Here is a 23,157-nt window from a genome sequence, read left to right on the forward strand (position 1 = left end):
AATATATTGAGTGCCACAAGAATCACGGTTTCCTACCTGTACTACTTCTCCAGCCATACAACCAACTATCTTATTCTGCCATTCCTAACTCACTAGCAGTGCAGAAAATGTAAAAGTAGGTTGGGAGCAAACACCAAATAACCATACAATTTTCTTAATTAGATCTACAGAAATGGTGACATGTATTTCATGATAGTACATATATTGTTACATTATTAAAGAAATAACACAAATTAAATCTCAAAGACTGAAAATGATAAGTTAATACCTTTATCTTTGATAAACAAGACAAACAGCAACGTGAAAAATACCCATCCACATACAACCAGTAGCAAACATCGGTGCCGCATGTTTTCAGACATAAGCCATTGCTTGTGTGTGTTCTGCCAAATAAAACAAAATGATTGAAAATTAAGAGTATTTTTCATATCCTCAATACAAGGTTTTCAGAAGTTGATTAAAAAGTATACTTGCAATGTTTTGTTTCAACTGAATGTAGCTTTTCAAACCTAGGCAATAAAATAAGTTATTTGCAAACATAATGCAATTAAAAACAATTATTCAACTAAACACTACTTTTTCTTTGCTTTAAACTGATAAAAAAAAGCAGGACGTCATGGAATATTAACACACAAGTTCACAAGATTAAATTGGAAACCAAAGAAAGATGTTAAAATCATTGAACTATATATCTTTAGTCCATTAGCTCTCTCATCAAAATATACCTTTCACTAAATAATTTAGATTATTTTGCTTTTGTTAATACATTTATGAATTATTTCAAACAAGTTGCCGGTATGATAAATAGAAGCCACTACAGACTTTCATTCTGGAAAAGACACATTGAAGAAATCTTTGCCAACAACCCCCAACATATAATGTGTGGGGAGCTGGAAACAAGGTGAAGTACGACAAAAAAAAAATGGTAGTGCTGCTGTTGGTACAGATGCGAGAGTGCAGCGGAGACACAGCAATGTTCCAAAGGGTTCAACTGTCAAGTCTTAATGCCAATGGCTCTGTACAGGCTTTAAATAGCCCGTTAAAGGAGGCTTTATTTTAAAATCTGCTACCACAGGGTTTGTGCCCAAGATGGCAGCATCTGTGCTCGGCAGCAGCCATGAGGGGTTGCAGACTCCAGAGGAGGTGCACACTGGCGCAGGGCACCAGTAAAGGGGAGAACAACCCCCCCTTCTCTGCCCCCCCCCCCAACTCCCTCCCACCCTGTTGAGAAGAGGGGAGATAACCTGACAGGATGGTGACCACAGCTGTGGCTCAGCAACTGAGGGGCCCACATAGGCTCTGGGAGACCTATGGTCTGGGGACCCACAGAGGCTGCAGTTGTTGGTAACTTGTGGTCAGGGGATCCATAAAGTCTATGGGCTGCTGGAGACTGGCTCACAGGAGCCAGATATGGAGAGTGTGCTGAGGGCAAGAAGGGCTCCCAAAGGGCCTCAGGCAATGAAGTATTTTTGACTGTGTTGGTTTGGATCTGGAGCTCGGGTTGCCAACTAGAGTCTGTGTGGCTGCAGGGGCTGTGGGAGCACTGGAGGTGAATCCCAGACACTCAGTGACTCTGAAGGGACTCTATTGCTTTTTTTCATCTTTTACTCAAAGGGGCATCGGGCAACACTAATGTCGACCCTTCCTCTGCCTTAAGGCAGGCAGAAGGCAATTTCATATTATCTGACATGTTCTGTACTATTACATGACAATAAATGAATCTTGTTTACCAGTACTGCTTTGCCATTGAAAGCTAAACCAGGGCACTCAGTGAGGGACGAGAGATAAGATTTCAAACTGATAATAGATCCTGGGCATGTCACCACACCCTCACTATTATAAACACATGACAAAGTCTAAAGCAGCATAATCTGATCCAAACTGCTCCATAAAATCATTTGCTTTCATCTTAGTAGAGATGTTCTACCCATCCCGATATGCTAACTTCCTTTCTTTCTTCTGCCAGTTCTTAGGCTGAGAATCAAATGTTATTGTAGGTTATTGGCTTTTTATTTCCGGTTCTGTCCGTGGGCCTTTTTTCCTGTTTTGACTAGTGTTCTGCTAGAATCAGTTTATATTTGTAATTACAGTACTTCAGTTAATGGATAGTTTATCCTTTGATCTCTTTGGTCTGCAGAAAATCAAAAATAAGAACACAAAAGCACTAGCAGTTATGGGCGTTTAGCCCCTTGTGTCTGCTGCACCATTCAGTAAAATTAGCTTATTTTAGGGCCAATTTCCTGCATGGACCCCATTCCTTCATTTCTTTAAATATCTAGAAGTCTATCACTCTTCTATTGCCCTTTTACTGACCCCTGAATGAGAAAATCTTTTCTTGCATGCGAATTGAAGGGAGCCTACTCTGTAACCTTTCACAATATGAGTTAAGCCACAAATGTCATCGTATTCGTCACAATGCCTCATTGATTTTATTTTACTAAAGCTATACCTCCTTGGCTTTTCTACACATGGCAACATTCCCTCTCATGGAACAACTTTGACAAAATTGTTATCCACCAAAGAATAGTTTCCCAGAAGCCTGAGGAAATTCAGGATAACCCCAAAGTCTCCTAACATTTTCAGACGTACCACAGAAAGCTTCTTGTCTGGATGCAGCACAGCTCAGTAAGGGAACTGCTCTGCCTAAAATTGCAAGGAACTGCAACACACAAATCAATCTCCCCTCCACCAACTATGTCTATTCCTTTTGCTGTCTTCAGAAAGTTGCTAACATTTTAAAGGACACATCCCACTACAGTCGTACCTTATTCTCTCCCCAGTCAGGAGATGCGTTTGAGACATGAACTTGCAGACTTAAGTAGTTTCTTTCCTGCTGTTATCAGACTGCTAAGTGGATCTCACTGCCAAAAGATGATGCACTTGCTTTGTTTTTACACTGTACTTTTCTCTATACCTTGCATTGTTTTTGTATTTTTATCTGCATCCTGCACTATTTGACTTATTGTAACACTACTTCCTATACTATTTATTTGTCTTTATTGAAATACCTGCTCTACAAGTTAATTTCCCCCTTTCACACACAAAACAGCATTTACATGCTCCGTACATGTGACAATAAACAATTCGTTTTTTTCATGCAACCAAATACACCTGAAGTTTTCTGCCGAGACTTTCACTCTTTAATTTTCTCCACTATCATCATGCCTCTGATCAGTCATCATACAGGCAAATAAGAGTGGTTAGCAGGCAAAACATGTATTTTGAGAACAAAAATTCAACAGTTTCTTCCTTTGTAAGCACAGTATTTTATTGGTTAAAACCACAAGCTTTCCAAGTTTTATATTTTTGGTTAAACCTGGTGGAAAAACCATGATTCAGGTCAATATTATTGCAAGCAAGCCTCGCATTGATGGGTGAATAGGATAAAATAGTAGATTCGGATTGCCTCGGGTTTATAGAGAATTCCCACATGCACAACTTTATGAGTCCATTAGTACAAGACCACTACAAGAAGCCTCACAACAGAACCAGACAAAATACAATCTCAACCTCAGACCAGAAGAAATGATCAAAAATATGATCACATCCCAATAATCACACATACAAAACCTTGTAAATAGTTATAAAAGCAAAAGTGGCTTTAATACATCCAATGTAACCTAACTGGAATATTAACATTTCTTAAACCCAAAGTTAACAGTAAAACTCAAATTTTCTTTTGTGAGCAAAAGCATGCTTGTTCTGCACAGCTAATATAAATTACTACACACGCAACCAATCAACAAACATTAATCAATTTATTTACAAAATGTACAGAAATTAAAGCTACTACCTCAGATCATTGGAAGCGTTCCAAACGACAGTTAAGACATCCACAATATAATAAATACTGCTCCTTCAACCTCTGTAATTGTCTCATTCTGCTTCTCATTACTTGCTGAAACTTGAATCCACATAATTAGAGTGAGAATCATTCCACATAGAAACAGAACCTTCGGTCCACTTCGTTTACACTGATCACACATCTGCACTAATCCCACATATCCTCTTGTATCATCATCAACTTCACCCCTTCCATGGGCCTATTCTTCTGCCAGACCCCAATGTTCAGGGTAATTTACAGGAGCCAATATAACTACTAACATATATTGCTTTGGTGTGTGGGAGGAAATCAGTGCACAGTTATGGGAGAAGGGGAAGAGAATCCATGCAGGGAAAAGTTACAAACTCCAAAGAGAGAGAAAACTCAATGTCACGATCAAACATATCGCTGAAGCTGATAGATAAAAGCACCAACTACTCTATCATTCAACTGCACTAGGTTTGACATAGCCGTGACACGCCCCATCTTCTGAGGTTTTCCCACTGAGACCAAATGTTCACCAAGTGCCATTCTTGATCTTGCTTACATACAATGACTTAAAAATAAGCAGCCTTAATTTTGAATTTATTTTCAAACTTCTCTGCAGCCTCTACATCTGTGATTTTCATTTCCCTAGCATTCTTCTAATGCTGCCCTCCTCATAACCCCACGTTATCACTTTATGTACTCAACAGTCAATGATTTAATCATCAGTTTCTTGCCCAAATCCCTTCCCTCCCTGCTTTTTTCCAACATTAAGATATGTAATACTTTTTAGTTTGTCCAGTTGCTCAAATTAACAATTATCCCTTCACAAGCTTTGTTTGACAATGTTCCTTTGATGTATTACAGCATTGTACGGAGCTGATCTGCTCAAGGTTGTAAGATGCTACAAAAGGTAATTAATGCATCTCAGAGCATAACAAATGCTTCTCTCCTCTCTATGGTCTTCATTTAACTCATCCAGTGCTTAAAAAAAGGCAGACAACATAATGAAATTATTGAGGATCTCTTCTGTCCATCACACCGTATCTTTGACCTACTACCATCAGGTAATAGGTACTGGAGAATCAAAATTGGATTGCCAGGCTAGAAATTAGCTTTTTCCTACATGTTGAGAGATTGATGAATCTCCTGTAACCTTGGGTCTCATCAACAAAAGTACATTGTTTCAGAATATTTATACATTTTATTTTATATTATATTTTTATATATACATTTTTCACACAATGTATAATCATGTATCATGTCTGTATGTGTGTTCATTGTGGTCTTGGGAAACACTGCTTTGTCAGATAATAAAATGTAGTCAGATTATTATAAAGTTGAAAGAGCTATCATGTCCCAGACCTATTCTCCATCCTCCCATTGGGGATGAAGTCTTAGGAATGTGAAAGCACGCACCAACAGGCTTAAAGACAGTTTCTTCCCTGCAGCCTTCAAACTCCTGAATTAACGCCATAACAATGCTCAGAAGTAAAACACAAAAATCTGTAGACATTGTGGTTGAGTAAAAACACAATGGTGGAGAAACTCAGCAAGTCAAAAGTATCCTTTACATCGCAAAGATTAAAAAATACATAACTGTTGTTTAGGGCTTGAGCCCTTCATCAAGATATGGTAAAATGTTATCAGGCATCCGAAAAATAAGAGTAGAGGGGAGGCATGGTCACAAAGGCAGGAGGCAATAGGTGGAGAAGGTAAGGAACAGCAGCAAGGGTGGGGGGTGGGGGAGGGAAGAGAGAAGAGCAGGTCAGCAGAAACCAGAAAAGTCTATGTTAATGTCATTGGCTGGAGAGTGCCCAGACAGAAAATCAGGTATTGTTCCTCCAACTTACTGGTGGTCTTGGTGGGACAGGACATAAGGCCATGGACAGACATGCGAGTATGGGAGTGTGACACAAAACTGAAATGGTTGGCGACTGGGAGGATTCTGTCACTGGTGCGAACGGAGGGAAGATGCTCAGTGAAGCGATCTCCCAATCTGCACCCAGTCTCTCAGTTGTAGAGAAGGCCACAAAGGGAGCACTGGATGCATCTGTGGATACACAAGTGTTGTTTCACTCGAAAGGCCTGCTTGGGGTTGTGATTGCAAACCCTTGGATCCAACCCACTGAATCTTTTTCTCAACACAATGTCACACTAAAAGAAACATGATAGGCTGCAGATGCTGAGATTACAGTAAAAACTCTGAAATGCTGGAACTTAGTTCCTCCAGCATTTAGGTGTGACATTGTAAAAGGACTCACCCACCCAGGTTTTCTGCTGTTCTGTATAAACAAGCAAGCCTGGCTTCCAGAGGCGGGTAGTGTATAGGTAATCGTGTGGTGGCGCAAAGCCTAATGGCGAACCAGTCCCGCTTGTGTTGCCACATGGCGGGGCAGACATTAGGAGATGGCGTCATTAGGGGTTTCTTCTTGACTCCAGCATCTCTTCCAGCATGCACCCTGGGCACCAACTATGACATCAGAATGCACCAGGTAACTGAGCTCATGCTGCCCTTGGTGGGGGGGGGGGCACTGAATTTGAATAAAAACAGTCATTAATGACCATCAGTGTGGTGGCTGTGATTTACTTCAGCTCCTCAGAGCACCACATTGGTGACCTGGACGGGCCCACACGACCTTCCGCCATTTTCAATATTTCCTAGAGGGCAGGACTTTTACCGTCTCTACTGACCACAAGCCCCTCACCCAAGCACTATCAATGGCCAAGGATCCGTGGTCAGCCACGCAACAGCGCAACCTGTCCTGTGTCTCGGAATTCACAATGGACATTTGGCACAGGGTGGGTAAGGACAATGTAGTCGCTGACGCGCTCTCCCACCCGGCCATCAGCACGCTAGCTCCCAATCTCGACTACGCACAGCTCGCACAGGCCCAACAATGCGATGCCGAAACCCAGGCTCTCCGCACCACAGTATCAGGGCTCCAGCTTGAGGATATCCGCCTCCCCGATTCCGCCCAGTGGCTGCTCTGCGATACCTTCACAGGCTCACCATGCCCGGTAGTTCTACAGGACTACCCCTCAGTAAAGACTACCGTCTGCATGGTGGCTCAGCGATTCATCTGGCATGGTCTCAAGGAGGTCGCAGCATTAGCCCACAACTGTGTCCGATGCCAGACCGCCAAAGTCCACAGGCACACGCAGGCCCCTGACCAACATTTCGACCCGGCACCACGAAGGTTCCAACATATCCACATTATTGTCGTGGGCCCCTTGTTGGTGCCCAGGGAGTCGCGGTACCTGCTCACCATAGTGGACAGAGCTACCAGGTGGCCAGAAGCCATCCCAGTCCCGGAAGCAGCGGCATAGACGTGCGCTAGAGCCCTGGTCAGCTAATGGATCGCTCGTTTCGGCGTGCCGGCGCAGATTACGAGTGACAGGGGTGCTCAATCTACCTCCGCCCTATGGTTGGAGCTGGTGAGGCTTTTAGGGATAACACTGCACCACACCACAGCCTACCACAGTCTAACGGGTTGGTAGAGAGGTTCCATTGCCACTTAAAGTCCATCCTGATGGCCAGGCTTTCTGGTGTCAGGTGTTCTCTCTGACTCCAGCCTCCCTTCCAGCGGGCACCCTCCTGGGCAGCGATTATGACGTCACAATGGACCAGGTGATTGAGCTCATGATCGGGGCGCGCTGAATTTGAATAAAAACGGTCGTTAACGACCCTCAACATGGTGGCTGTGATTACCTTCAGCTCCTCAGAGCGCCAGGATAACACTTTCCCGTGTAAAGAAGGTTCATGTGTGGGGGCAAAGAGTGTGCAGACCTCGATCAAACATTGAAGGAACATATTTGTTACTTACATTTTGTCCAGAAATGTTTTTTTCCCGCCGCTCGGCACATTGACCTGTTTCATGGACCTTTAAGATCGATCCACAAAATGGGTATGTGGAAGTCCTTTCATCAAAATAAAATCGCCTCCCAAATCCCATCCAAACAATGAACAAAGCCAGGTTTCCAGACTGAAATTGTCCTCTATTCACCGTCACCCGACACCCTGGTACCACGACTTGATTACAACCGTCCCCAGGCCCACGCAGCGACCTCCGCCCCGCCACTCGGCAGACTTGAAGGCCGCTCGGTGAACATTTAACCCCCTCCGCCGGCGGCCCCACCCCCTCCCCCCCACCCCACTCACGGCTGCCACCCAGCGGCAGAAGCGCTGACCTCCATCTCTCTCTCCCCATCAGCTGAAGCAGGGCGGGACCTCCTTCCCCAGCGGCCCAGGAGATCGCCCCCGCCCACCGCCGGCAGCCGAGCGGGTTCTCCCCCCCCCCCCACCACCACCACCACCACCACCGTCGGCAGAAGCGGCGATTCCCCAGCCCGGCCGCCACGCCAGGCCCCTCAACGGTGGGAGTGGGTGAGACCCGGGATTCGGCCATGGAACTCCCTACCCCCTCAACAGCAGCCCGAGGAAGGGGCTGTCAGCATCAAACTGGCCTCCACCACTCTGTCAGGACGGAGGGCTCAGAAGGTTGGTTCTCGATCCTCGGGAAGCAGCGGGACCCACCAGGTTAGCGCAGCCCTCGATCCCACCACCATCTGCACACTTTCTTCCCAGGACTCGAAGCGTCCTCTACTGGACAGGAATGGAACGGCAGCTCCGAGCCACCTCGTGGACGGAGCCGGCACTGCAGCCTTCCTGGGCAGCACCTTGTGCGCAAGTGAAACGGGAGACCCTGCGGACGCGGTGATTGTGGTGAAAACGCACAGAAACGCTGGAGGAATTCAGCCGGTCTCGCAGCGTCCGCAGGAGATAACCCGAGAGCACCGACGATCCAGGCCCGAGCCCTTCCCCAAAGTGTGAGCAAGAGACTAGAAATCATCTTGAGAGGCATGGATAAGGTGGGCAGAGGCGCTTGACAAAGCGGCGACTCTGTCTTCCCTTCCAGCAGACAAAGTTAAAGAATCTCAAGTGTGTTACATTCTAAATGTAGTATTAGGTGACAATAAGGGAACTTTTACCTTCTTCCCAGGACGGGAATAACAAACGCGAGAGGACGTGAATAAAGTGAGGGGAGAAAAGTTGAGGGGACATATTAGGGGTGTTTTGTGCATAGAGTTGTGGGTGCCTGGAATGCCTTGCAGGGGTGGAGGTTGAAACATTCCTTTTCCAATCTGTTTATTGAGTTATATCAAACCTGTATACAAGAGGAGAGTTGCATTACATTCAAGGTATAAGAAAACAGGCCTATCTACAAGAGTATTAGGAAACAGGTCCAATCTGCGTTGGTATGATTTCAAAAATAGCTGTTAATAGATTTGGTTGTAATTCTAATCTTAGAACATTTGTTTCCAAGACACATTTCCAGAAATTATCTAGTTTTGAACATGACCAGAACATATGAATTAAAGTGGCTACCTCAATTTTGAACCTATCACAAGTCGGGTTACATTGGGGAAAAATATGGGTCAACTTATCTTTAGACATCTGTGCCCAATGACCCACCTTGAACTGAATCAAGGTTTGAGAGGCACAAATTGAGGAAGTATTTACTAGTCAAAAAATATGATTCTGTTGATCGTCCGGAAGCAATTATTGGAATTCCAATTCCCAAGCACCTTTAATTTTATCATTGGTATCAGTCTCAAGTTAAGAACCAATTATATATTGTAGCTATTAACCCTTTTTGAAGTGGATACACCTGAAAAAAGGTGTCTATCATATTAGATGGGTAAGCAGAAGGATAGTTTGTAAGTAAAGCACGCAGAAAGTCCTTAATTTGGAAATACCTAAAAAATTGTGCCTTGCTCTAATCATATTTGTCTGTTAACTGATTGAAAGATATTAAGCTCTCTCCTGCAAATAGATCTGAAAAGGTTATTTTAGTTTTCCATATTGAAAATGTCTGATCAATCAATGATGCTTTAAAAAATATATTAAAATATTTTACTGGATAAAATTATTAAAACCCAAAAAATTTACAAAACTGGATCCAAATCCTTACTATATGCTTAGAAACTGGGTTAAGATCTCGTCTATTAATTTTGCATAACACAAAGGGTAAAGGAGCTCCCAGCAATGAGGCCAAAAATACCCCTAACCGAATTCCTCTCCAAATCTTCCCATAAATCCAAATGGTAATACATCAGATATTAATAGCCCAATAAGAAAATATAAAACTAGGGAGAGCCATTCCTCTGTCTTTCTTCTGTTTCTGCAATAAAGGCTTGCTCAATCTAGGATTTTTATTATTCCAAATGTAAGAAGATATCTTAGAGTCTACCTTGTCAAAAAATATTTTGGGGGTGAAGGAAGGTAGTGCTCGAAAAGTATATTTAAAAACTTTGGTAAATTTATCACTAATTGTGTTAATATGACCAACTAATGATAATACCATTGGAGACCATCTGGAAAGCGTGCTTTGTATATTCTATCAAGAGGAGATAATTATATTTGTACAGATCCTTAAATTGGTTCTTATCAATTTTAAAGGGTATTTGATCGTATAGATACTCCAGATTATTAATAGGAAAAAGTTCACTCTTATAAATATTTAATTTGTATCCTGAAAAACTACCAAATTCAGAAAGTAAGGACAGCATAAAAGGAATAGATTTCTTAGGGTCAGAAATATAAGCTAATAAATCGTCCACATATAATAAAACCTTGTGCATTGTATCACTCCTCTTGATACCTTGAATGTCAATGGAGCCTCGAGGGGCAATAACTAAAGGCTCCAGAGCCAAATTAAATAACAAAGAGTGCCCCTAAACAACCTAAAATAAAGAGACTTCCAATTATTAGTAATAACCACAACTATTTGATCTCAATAAATCATTTTAATTGAATAAATAAATCCCAGTGGGGGAGGGGGGGGAAGTCGTGGCATTATGGCGTAGGTGTGAGACGTGAGAAGACACCTCTCCTGACAGAACCTCTTAAAACCCAATTTTTTTTCAAGAATTCTTTTTGAAAACAACAACATTAAAATCCTTTTAAATCAGTAATAACAGCAACTCTGAGGAAAGCTAAAGTACAAACAGTGGGGAAAAAACTACTTCAAAGCAAGCAGCAAGTACAGAAGAACTAGGGCCTACCTTGGAAATGGAGGCTGGAGACTTGATTCCTCTTCCTTCGAGTTCATCGCGTTAATCTCCGACGAAGATCCAGGTACTTCCAGCACCACCTCCCCAGGGTACCAAGGAAGATGGCACTGGAGCTAAGAAGTGACAGCTTCAACCTCTTGAATTGCAGGATCAATCACACATGCCTGTGGACTGCCGAGGGAGAGGCCTAGACCCCACAGACTGGTCAAACAAACATTCACATTGTCGGAGGAAGAAGAAGAAGAAATTGTCAGGACTGCAGAAAAAGATACCTTACCGGTAACAGAGGAGGAGGAGACGGTCTTGTATTAGAGTAAGCCCTCATCTCAATATGCTGAAAGTAAAATTGGACCTGCAACCCCTTATGTGGATCCATCTAGTCAATTAGATAGGGGTAAAACACAGGATTCTGTTGACACCGTGGTAAAGTGAAAAAACACACAAATGCTGGAGAAACTCAGCAGGTCAAATAGTGCCTTTATGTAGCAAAGATACATTATCATCGTTTTGGGCTTGAGCCCTTCATCAAGTTGTCAATTAGATACATTATCTAAACAAATTCAGACATTATCAACTCAAATGAGCCATGTCTATGAAAGACAAGTTTGAAACAAGATTTAGTAGTATGAAAGAAGAAATGTTAACCATTAGATTGATGTTTCAAAATGTGCGAAGAGGTAGAAAAAATGCAGATTAAATTTCAAGATTTTCAAGATTGTTATGATGACGTACAGCAATGAAAAGAAATAGTTGTTAAACCTGAGGAGTCTTTTACTGTTTGGGAAGTTAAAGAGATGACTTTAAAAAAAATTGATGATTTGTAAAATCAAAGCCGTAGAAATAATGTGAAGATTGTGGGTTTGCCTGAAGATTTTGAAGGCTCAGATCCAGTACAGTTTTTTCAGAAATGGATTCCTGATGTTTTGGGAAAAGAATATCTTCCGAATGGTTTGGAGTTGGATAGAGCAATTAGGAAGAAACCTTTTCCTGGTCATCCGCCATGCTCTATTTTAATTAGGTGTTTGCGCTATCAAGATAAAGAAATAATTTTGAGATTTGCAGTACAAAATGCGAGAAAACATCAGACCCCTTTGTTGGTCGGGAATAATAGATTTTTTAATGCAGATCTGAGTCAAACTATTATTAAACGTCTCAAGGAATTTAATCCTGCAAAGGCTGTGTTATGGAAAAAAGGATTATAAATTCCATTTTAGATATCCTGCTACATTCAAGGATTTTTTTAATGGAGAATTTCAATCGCATTTCTTTGCTGATGAAGCTGATGCTCATCTATTTGCTAACTCATTGCCTGAAAATAAACAGAAGGGGAGTCAAGACCAGTTTTTTTTCAACAACCAAAGCCGGCGCAAGAAAAGAGGAAGAATAGTTCACAGAAGATGGAATGTCACAAGCTAATTGAAATTGATACTGATGATGATTAACTTAATAGAGACTTGCAAGCAGCTTATCATATTTTTGATTATTGTTTTTTTATTCTGTTCGGGGGAGGTGGTTTTGTTTATCTCTCCTTCAGAAGTTGTTGGCATTGATCACTTCCCATAAAATAGAGAGGGGGGGAGAGAGGTAGTACTGCTTTTAGCGATGTTTTTTCTTTTCTTTTTTAGGACTTCTTTCTTTTCTATTAAGGAAATGTATCTTATTATGCAGAATAGCCATGGATCGGAGCCCCATCATTGCGTGCGGTGGGAGTTTGACATTTACAGTATTAAATATGTTGCCGACTAATTTGAATTTTGCAACATTTAATGTTAACAGGCTCAATAATCCAATCAAGAGAAAGAGGGTTTTGGCCTATATAAAAAAAATAAAGTAGATATTGCTTTTTTACAAGAGACACATTTGACTGAGAAAGAGTATCAAAAGTTAAAAAGATATTGGCCAAGTTATAGCTTCTTTTAATTCAAAAGCAAGAGGTGTTGCTATCTTGGTGTTGCTATCTAGCTTCTTTTAATTCAAAAGCAAGAGGTATTGATATCTTGGTTAATCAGTTATCTTTTAAATTAGAAGCAGTTATTAGTGACTTAGTTGGTAGATTTCTTGTTGTACATTGTAAAATCTATTCGGAGTTTTGAACACTTAAGAATATTTATGCTCCAAATGTAGATGACGAGAAATTTATCCAAGATTCCTTTCTTTAATTTGGTGCAAGCATGTGAACATGTAATGATTTGTGGAGATTTGAATTGCTGTTTAGATCCATTATTAGATAAATCTCCAAAAACACTGACTTCAGATTTGGGCCACCCATTAAGGGTGAAGAATAGGATCTTGCCTCTTTTTGGGTTTTCTTTCCTACCATCTGGGCTTTAATGGGCAGTTATTGAGGTTGTCAAAACAATTGCAGAGAGAGAGAGAGAGAGAGAGAGAGAGAGAGAGAGAGGCAACCTAGCCACGATGATGATGACAGCCCAATGGTTGACTTTCAAGCTCCTGAAATTTCAGCTCTTGAGATATTACACATCCGAGGAATAAACGGACAGCAATCTTTATGCAGCTAAAAATAAACGGACACCCCCTGAAGATAGAGTTAGACAGGGACAGAGGTGTCCCTAATGCTGTTACTTGTAAAGGAATGCTTGTTACCACACCTCCCAGTAAAAACAACTGAAATAACTTTAAGGTCTGTTACAGGAGACAGAATCAGTGTTTGGAAAATGTATGGTCCAAGTACAATACAAACAACAGCAACCAAATACACTCTCTCTACATCATAGATACCCAGGGACCAGAACTTTTCAGAAGAAACTGGCTACAACACATTCCCCTAGACTGGCTGGAAATCAGTTCAATACTAAATGTAAACCACACGGATACTTCCCAGCCAGAACTCGACCAACAAGAATTGAGGAAAATCAAAGGTGTTCAAGCCAAACTGCAATTAAAAGATAATGCAGAACCAAAATTCTTCAAAGCCAGAAGAGTCCCATTTGCTATGAAAGGGAAAATTGAGGCTGAATTAAACAGACTAAAACATGAAGACATATTAGAACCAATACAATACAGTGATTTGGCAGCACCTATCGTACCTATACGAAAAGCCAATGGTGAAATTCTCATTTGTTGCGATTACAAAATCACCATCAATCCATCACTCAAAATACCCGAACACCCAATGCTCAAGGCAGAAGAATTGTTCCAAGGACTAAATGGAGGGCAAAAATTCACAAAACTAGATTTGTCACAGGCATATCAGCAGATAGAATTGGACAAAAAAAATCAAGGGAATATGCAACCATCAATACCCATCTGGACTATTCACCTATAAACACATGCCTTATGGAATTTCAGCATTACCTGCAATTTTTCAAGTAACAATGGACAAATTACCACATGGACTTTCAGTTGGGGGTTATCTACATGATATCATCACGGGCTGAAATGACAGTGAACACTTACAAACCTTTGAAAAGTTTTTAACCAGACTACTACAGGCTAATATACGATTACGAAAGGACGAATGTGTGTTTTTTGGTTTACAATTGACAAGGGGGTGCGAATGAATCCAGCAGGAACAGAAGCTATTCGCAAGGCCCCATATCCAACCAACAAATCTGAATTACAGTCCTTCATGGGACTTGTTAATTACTACCAAAAACATATCCCTAATATGTCTACACTATTCCACCCACTGAACCAAGAAAGATCAAATATGGTATTGGAACACAGAAACTAAGAACACAGCCGATCAACTAAAGGAAATACTAACGTCAACAAATAAGGTGCTGATCCACTAAAATCCTAGTAAAGAAGTTACACTAGCTGTGGATGCTTCACCAGTGGGACTAGGGTGGTACTATCCCAAATCACAGAAAAAGGTGAGCAACCAGTAGCATATGCTTCGCGAACATTAACCACAAGTGAACACAATTACGCCCAACTAGAAAAAGAAGGATTGGGAATCATTTTTGGTGTTTAAAAAAAAATTCTACCAATATCTTTACAGAAGAAAATTCACCTTGATCACAGACATCAAACTTCTTAGTTTAATCCTGGGGCCACACAAGGGTATACCAGTATTAGCTGCAGCCAGAATTCAAAGATGGACCATGCTACTAGTGGCGTACAACTATGATATAAAACATAAACTAGGAACACTCAATAGGTATGCAGATGCCTTATCATGCATGCCGCTACCTGAGACAGAACAATGAGAAGAAATTATTAAATGGACAGCAGAGGCAGCAGCCATCATCCAAAAACAACCTTAATAACTGCCCATTACAGCCCAGATGATAGGAAAGAAAACCCAAAAAGAGGCAAGATCCTATTCTTCACCCTTAATGGGTGGCCCAAATCTGAAGTCATTCCAGAAGATCTAAAACCTTACCACACAAGCCGCCATGAACTGTAAGTTGAAGAAGGATGTTTACTATGGGGTACCCTTACAATTATTCCATCCAAATGGAAAACTACCATGTTATCAGAATTGCACCACAACCATCCGGGAATGGTACGAATGAAGGTACTGGCCTGGATGCATGTCTGGTGGCCCTCCATAGACAGAGACATTAAAACAACAGTAGGAGAATGCAAAGTATGCCAGTCAATGCAGCCAAAAATGCCGCAAGCCAAAACTAACCCATGGAAATGGCCATCCAAACCCTGGCACTGAATTCATGTAGACTTCGCTGGACCATTCATGGGTGAGACTTTCCTATTAGCTGTGGATGCACACTCCAAGTGACCAGTAGTTTCACAGCTGAAAAACACCAAAGCAGATCCCACAATTGATTGTCTACAATCTATCTTTGCTACTTATGGATTGCCTCATGAATTAGTTATGGACAATGGGCCTCAATTTACATAAGAACATTTTTTAAAATTTATGCGTGTCAACAATATCAGACATATTTTGTCCAAACCCTATCACCCAAATACTAATGGGGAGGCAGAAGGTTTTGTACAAACATTCAAAACAACAATGAAAACATGAAATTTCTAAATGCCTCCTGGACACACAAAATTGCAGATTTCCTCTTGGGATACAGAAACACGCCGCATTCTACCACAAACTGCACCCCAGCAGAACTAATATTTGACTACAACCTGCAGATCAGGCTGACCACAGTTCATCCAGATCTGGGTCTCCGAATGTAAAAAAAAAACAGCATCACTACAGAGCTCACCAAGAACACTGTAAGTGGGCGAGAGAGTTCTGGTACAAGATTATAGACAATATAAAGACCCATGGGTGGTAGGACTAATCTTACAAAAATTGAGCCCCTGCTCATACTCTGTTCTAGTGGGGGACCGATTGTGTAAGCGACACATTGACCAATTGCGAGCATTGACTAACAATAAGGTCCATGAACTGCCTCATGAGCTGGAGGAGGTGGAACCAGACCTGCTGTGGCCTTCCCTGATCATCCCACCCTTTCGGGCTGAGTAAGGGGGGGCAGAAATGGTTGCAGAGCCAAGGAGTCTAACTGAGACACACAGATAGGAGGGCAGTGAAGGCAGGCAGTTTCCACTGGTCAGCAAAGATGGGCAGTTGCCGCCAACTTGGCCGCCGACCCGACTATATATGGGTCCCGAGCAAAGACCAGCACAGCAAACCAAGCCAAGGCAGTTCAAAAGAGGAAGACCACCTGAACACTTCAAGGACTCTGTGCCCTGATTATTATTAAATACTTTCCCTTTTATAATTATAATTACTCATGAGATTATTTTAATTTTAATTTGTAGTCCTGGGCCTGTTGTAATCTTATTAGTTCGAAGGGACCCAGTCAGCATGGGGGGATGGGGGGAGTGTAGGGTATAAGCCCGCCCTCTGCTGGATATCCTGATGTCACCCTGCCATATATATAACCCTGTGTCTCAGTAGCCATGTTACTCTAATAGAATTAAAGGATGAGAAAGCATCACGTCTCTGAGTCGTAATTGTGTGAGTGCATGCACAAGAAAAGAAATGAATTTGGTTGCTATTTGGAGAAGATTGAATCCTAAGGAGAAGGATTACTTATTTTATTATTTTCGATAGGATTCTTATTCTAGAATAGTTTTTTTTATTGTCAGCTCAATTGCAAGGATGTATAATATCGGATGAATAAAAAAGTAGAACGTTGTCAGATCATTCCTTTTGTTAATATCATGTATAGGTCCTGAAAAAATAGATACCACATATAGATGGAGATTTAATTCTTTATTTTTAAGAAATGTTGAGTTTTGTAATTTTGTAATAGATCAAATACAACAATATTTGAAAATAAGTGCAGATTAGGTTGATAGTAAATTTATTTTGTGGGATGCATTAAAAGCATATCTAAGAGGACAAATTATTAGCTTTTCAACTAAGATTAAGAAATGGTATTCTAGTCAAGTTGATAAATTAGAGAAGGAGACAGAAAATTTAGAAAAAGATATAGAAGAGGATTCAACAGAGATCAAAGAGATACAATTAATAAATAAAAAAATGCCTTGAAATTCATTACAGACTTATAAAACAGAGAAATTATTATAAAGAACTAGACAAAAATATTATGAATTATGGGAGAGAGCCCATAAAGTATTGGTGTGGCAATTAAAGACAGAACACATTTCTAGAACAATTAATGCTATTAGAAAATATTCAAATATTACATACCAACCTCAAGATATAAATGATGCTTTTAAGGAATTTTGTATGAAACTGTATTCATCTGAGTCTGAAAATGATAATGTCAAAATTAATAACTTTTTAGCTGAGCTTCAGTTACCTTTTTTAAATACTCGAGAACATGACGAGTTGGACTCTCCTTTTACTTTAAGAGAAATTATAAATGCACTTAAGTTAATGCCGAATGGTAAATCCTCTGCTGAAGTTGGATTTACGTTGGAATTCGACAAAAGGTTTCAAGATTTATTAATGCCTTTATTAATGGACATGTTAAAACAAGCAATGGAGGTTCCCCAAGGCAATTATTACAGCTATTTTCAAGAAGATAGAGATCTGTTAAATACTGGATCTTATAGACCCATTTCTTTGTTAAATGTTGATTATAAGTTTGTAGCTAAGGTTTGAGCAAATAGATTCGCGAAGTATTTACCAAACATAATTCATTTGGACCAGACTGGATTTATTAAAAATCATTACTCTGCAGATAATATTGCAAAATTAATTAGTTTGATTCATATTTCTCAGAAAAAATGCAACTCAACAATGGCCTTAGCATTAAATGCCGAAAAGGCATTCAATGAGTTAGAGTGGAGATTTTATTTAAAGTATTGGAAAAATTTTGGACCAATGTTTATTAGTTGGATTGAATCTTTATATAAAAATCTTTCTGTCAGAGTGGTGACAAATGGCCAAACATCATCATCGTTTTTATTAGAGAGATCTATTAGACAAGGATGCCCTTTGTCCCAGCATTGTTTGCATTAGCTATTGAACATTTAGCACAATTGATAAGACAGGATGGTAATATTAAGAGTATTAGAGTTAATTCTGAAGATTAATTTATTTGCTGATGATCTTTTGATTTATTTAACAGAACCACAAAATTCATTAAAATCATTATATGAAAGATTGAGACAATATGGAGAAAATATCATGTTATAAAATTAATTGGGATAAAAGTGAGATTATGCCATTGATTGATGGTGATTATATTCATTGTAAGAAAATTGTTCAATTTAAATGATCAGATCAAATTAGATATTTAGGTACTAGAATTGATAAGGATTTAGATCATTTATATAAATTAAACTATTTACCTTTATTTCATAAAATTAGATGACTTAAATAGATGGAAAGATTTACCTATAACATTAATAGGTAGAGTTAATTGTATTAAGATGAATATTTTTCCTAGAATTCAATATCTTTTTCAATCTATTCCTTGTAAAGTTCCTCCGAATTTTAAAAAAGATTTGAATTCTATAATTGGGATTTTTTTGTGGAAAGGTAAAATGGTTAGAGTATACTTACAGAAATTAACTTGGAAGTGTGAATTGGGAGGTTTACAACTCCTGAATTTTCAAAATTATTTTAAAGCAGCACAACTGAGGTTTATTAATTGAATGTTTGATTTGGATAATCCATTAATATGGGCTAATATTGAGTTAATTAAAGTTGATGAGGAAAATATGGCACAATTTATTTATAAATGGAATACTGTTATTAATAATCATCTATTTTGAGACATTTAATTGAATAAGAACTATATGTAAGGATAGTATGTCTAAAATTGTTAATGTGAGATATAGATTATTTCATTATAATTTTATACATCAGTTGTATTTAACCCCTCAAAAATTGAAGAGATATAATTAAATGCTTTAGATATTGTAAGGAATTAAGTTATTTTTTACATTTGACTTGGCTATGTGATAGTGTTAAATCCTTTTGGATATGACTTAAGGAATTTCTAGAGAAAGTTTTAAATTACTGATGGATCCAACATTATTTGTATTAGGCAATGTTAAAATATTGAGTTTGAAATTGAGGTTGACTATATATCAAACTCTGTTTTTATGACTAGCAATAGCTGTAGCAAGAAAATGTATAGTCATTACTTGGAAAAATGAGATTGATTTGAGTTTGCAAAGATGGCATATAGAATTGAGATCATGTATTCCATTGGCAAAAATAACATATAATTTAAGAGATAATTATCTTTTTTCAGAAAGTATGGAGCCTTTGTTTGGATTATATGAGCTTAAAATGTTGTGGTGTTACTCTGATCCAAGGCATTTCATTGTGTTAGCAATGATTTAACACTCCTGCTCTCTTTCTTTCTTTGGGGTTTTTGGGTTGGAAGGCAGGGGGGTAGTGGGGAAGGAGGGGGGATTAGATCATATACCACATGTATTTTTGTGTATATATAATTTATTATTAATTGACTGTATTGTGGCTTTAAACATTTGAAATAAAATATTCAAAAAAAATTCCAGACCAAAATTAATCATATTAAGATCTCAAATAAGTAGGGCTATTCCACTCTATCGAATGCTTTTTCAGCATCGAGGGATACAACGTATTCAGGTTTTTCAGATGGAGAAGAGTGAATAATATTAAATAATCTTCAAATATTAAAATGAATATACCTATTAATGAACCCAGCTTGATCCTTAGATTTAACTTTAGGTAGAATATTCTCTAATCTGTTGGCTAAAATTTTAGAAAAGATTTTAGACCCTACATTTAATAATGATGTTGGCCTGTAAGAGGCACAATCAGTTGTCTTTATCTTTTTGAGGCTGAAACATTCAAGGCATTTCAGAGAAAGAAATAAAGAGGGTTATGGGGTAGGAAGGGTTTGGTTTTTAAAAAAGAAATTTGGGTAGGAATAGAAAAAGTCAGCACAACATCGAGGCCTGAAGGGCCTGTACTATGCTGTAGTGAAAAAAGACTAAGGAATGACAGAAGATAGTGTCCAGACCAACAGCCAAATTTTTGGCTCTGAAAGATGACCGAAGGAAAGGGAAGAAAAAAGAGACAGACAGGCAGCTGGGAGAAAATGATGGGGGAAGAAGAAGAATGGAGGGGGGGGTTCATTTAATGGAAATTGGAGAAGTTGATGTTAATGCCTTCTGGTTAGAGGGTGGCCAGATGGAAGATGAGGAGTTGTTCTTCCAATTTGTGAGAGGTCTTATACGCAAGTCCATGGACAGACATGTCAGAAATGGGTGGCCACTGGGAGATATACGCTATTGCAGCAGACAGAGCTGAGATGCTCAATGAATCAATGTCCCAGTCTGCGCCCAGTCTCTTTGATGTAGAGGAGACAAACAGGAAAGTCTGCAGATGTTTGGATTTCAGTGCAATACTGTAGACAAAAGTTCTAGAGAAATTCATCAGGGCATTCAGCATCTCTAGGAAGTAAAGGGTAATCAACACTTAGGGCCTGAGACCTTCATGTGCAACTCTGGGTCCAGACAGGACTGAAAACTGCAGTTCTAAAGCACTGCAGTTTCACAATGTGGCCCTGTGTACAGTGGAAAAACTAATGCAGATTACATAATCACTTTGACAAGTAACTGTGCTCCATCTTCAGAAGTGACCCTGAGCATGGTAGCCTATCACCTTTAATTTACCATCACACTCTGACTGTCCATCACTGGCACTGTCCTCCCCTCCATTTAAGGAATCTATATGAGATGCTGTCTCATGAAAGAAACCAAAATCATGAGGGATCCCTGGTCACATTCTCTTCTTGTTGCTATTTTCAGGCAGATTGTACAGAAGCCCAAAGTCAGCACCTCTAGGTTCACGATCTTTTTTTCCTCACAACTTTCAGGCTCTTGAACCTCCTTTTGGGTACTTGGATTGTTCCCAGCTATTCCTGTCTTTAGTTGGATAGTGGAACTTTTTATACTACAAGATTACACAGAGAAGGCTCCTTAACTCTTCCTCCATTACACTGATGAGTACATTAGTGCTGCCACGATAAGCTTGACAACTTCATCCACTTTGCTGCCAACTTCCACCCTGACCTCAAATTCACTTGGTCCATCTATGGTAATTCTCTCCCCTTTCTCAATCTCTCTGTTCCCATTTCGGAATTGAACTATCTACACACATCATTTATAATCCCATTAACTCCGACAGTTACCTTGACTACACCTCTTTCCACCCTGCTCTTATAATGACTCTATTCTCTCAATTCCTCCATCTCTGCCGCATCTACTCCTAGGATGAGGATTTCCAAACCAAGTCACCTGAGATTTTACTTCCTTTAATTCAGTCCTCACCCGCATCTTTTCTTTTTCCCCACACATCTTTGCTACCTTCCCTTTATGATATGTATGTCCTTCTCTGGGTACACAATACTCCAGATGTCTTCTCACCAAGTTCTTATACATTTAAAATCTTTCTTCTTCTACTCAAATCCTCTAAAAATTAAGGCTAATTAATGTACTATTTGTCTAGCTCATCAGCTGCTGCACCTACTGAAAACACGTTCATTTTCACTGATATGTGAAAGGACATCCAGGTCCCTTTCGCACTCAGCAGTTTTTAAAAAGTGCTCAGCATTGCATCTTTTTTTCTACTAAAGTGGTTAACTTATTTTTTAAAGTTGTACATATTTGCCATGCTGTTGTTAAATCATTTGGTTTATCTGTATCATCTTGAGGGTTCTTTTCATTCATGTTGCCACTCAAATTCTCACTTAGTTTAATATTATTGGCCAACTTAGAAATGTTCTATTTGGACTCTCAGCCAAATCATTGATTTTAGATTGTGAATAATTGCAGCCCAAGCACTGATCTTTAAGGTATCCATCTGGCATTTTCTGACAGCCTGTGTGGAGCCTGTTTATTCCTACTCCATGTTTACTATCTGTTCAGCAATACTCTATCTAATCTGATATATTACCTTAGTTCAGTGTTCTGCAACCTCCTGTGTAAGACCCTATCACAAGCCTGTTGCAAATCCAAATATACTCCAATAATTCGACTCCATCCAAATTCATCCTCAAAGAGCTCCAATAGAAGAGCTCCAATAGAAGAGCTCCAATAGAAGAGCTCCAATAGAAGAGCTCCAATAGAAGAGTTCCCTTTCATAAATCCATGTTGAGTCAGCTCAATCATTCTATAATTTGACATCATTAAATATTAGATTATAGGTTCACAGTTCTTTGGTGTTTTTTGTTTTCTTAGTACTTTGCTAAATAGCAGGGTTATATTTGCTACTTTCCAATCTGCAGGAACCTTTTCCAAATTTTGTGGAATTTTTGAAGCTGTCACTTAGTTCAAAACTTTGAGGTATAGGTCATAATTTTCTTGGGATTTGTCATTTGACAGGCCCATTAGCTTTCTTGGTCATTTATTTTACTAATTAATTTCTTTTATGCATTTCATTTGCATTGGACACGTTCTCCAATATTTATTTAATATTTTATTTAATAATTTTTAAACCACACAGTAAATACATTTCTTTCAATAACATATTTTCAAAAGTTATACATGTGGTATAGAAAAATCCCCCCCCCATCCCTCCCTCCCACACCCTCCCCCCCAAAAGGAAAAAAAAAGAAACAAAAAGGACTGGAGAATGTCAAGAAAATAAATAACAAAGTTTTAATAATATAATGGTGCCGGGGTTACCAAAAGGGAGTTTACAGAGATCTTATTAAACATTTATACCTACATCAATGTAAATATGGGCACCGAATCTTCCAAAATACCTGATATCTATTTTGTAAATAGAATTTGTCATTCCAAAAAATTCCCAACTTCCAAACAAAATTGTTTAACTTTAGGACATTCCCAAACTGAATACAAAAAAGATCTAACTTCTGGAGCACATAAAATCGAAAACATAAATCTGA

The 23,157-nt window shown here is 39.4% G+C and overlaps 2 protein-coding genes and 1 long non-coding RNA gene across 15 annotated transcripts in view; 1 reads left to right on the forward strand and 2 right to left on the reverse strand.

The window, feature by feature from the left end:
- chst10 (carbohydrate sulfotransferase 10) overlaps positions 1 to 8,463 on the reverse strand; it is a 36,528-nt gene extending 28,065 nt beyond the window's left edge. The window contains exons 1-3 of one of the 12 annotated variants that reach the window (XM_069891037.1): positions 8,346 to 8,463; positions 475 to 509; positions 269 to 383 (exon numbers count right to left, since the gene is read on the reverse strand). In XM_069891037.1, coding sequence (XP_069747138.1) covers positions 269 to 362 — 94 coding nt within the window. In that variant the 5' untranslated portion in view covers positions 363 to 383; positions 475 to 509; positions 8,346 to 8,463. The other 11 variants (XM_069891038.1, XM_069891033.1, XM_069891028.1 and 8 more) reach the window with 11 other exon arrangements.
- LOC138739281 (neuromedin-S-like) overlaps positions 6,375 to 23,157 on the forward strand; it is an 83,781-nt gene continuing 66,998 nt past the window's right edge. The window contains exons 1-2 of one of the 2 annotated variants that reach the window (XM_069891043.1): positions 6,517 to 7,716; positions 8,397 to 8,680. In XM_069891043.1, the coding sequence (XP_069747144.1) occupies positions 8,672 to 8,680 (9 nt within the window). In that variant the 5' untranslated portion in view covers positions 6,517 to 7,716; positions 8,397 to 8,671. Of the gene's footprint in view, positions 7,717 to 8,396; positions 8,681 to 23,157 lie in introns of both variants that reach the window. The other variant, XM_069891042.1, reaches the window with a different exon arrangement.
- Positions 17,509 to 23,157, reverse strand: part of LOC138739286 (uncharacterized) — a 50,746-nt gene continuing 45,097 nt past the window's right edge. Inside the window, exon 3 of the long non-coding RNA XR_011342145.1 lies at positions 17,509 to 17,550. This is a non-coding gene — a long non-coding RNA (uncharacterized lncRNA). The remainder of the gene's footprint in view (positions 17,551 to 23,157) is intronic.

The sequence above is a fragment of the Narcine bancroftii genome, chromosome 7, assembly GCF_036971445.1.
Source record: "Narcine bancroftii isolate sNarBan1 chromosome 7, sNarBan1.hap1, whole genome shotgun sequence".
Classification (NCBI taxonomy): Eukaryota; Metazoa; Chordata; class Chondrichthyes; order Torpediniformes; family Narcinidae; genus Narcine; species Narcine bancroftii.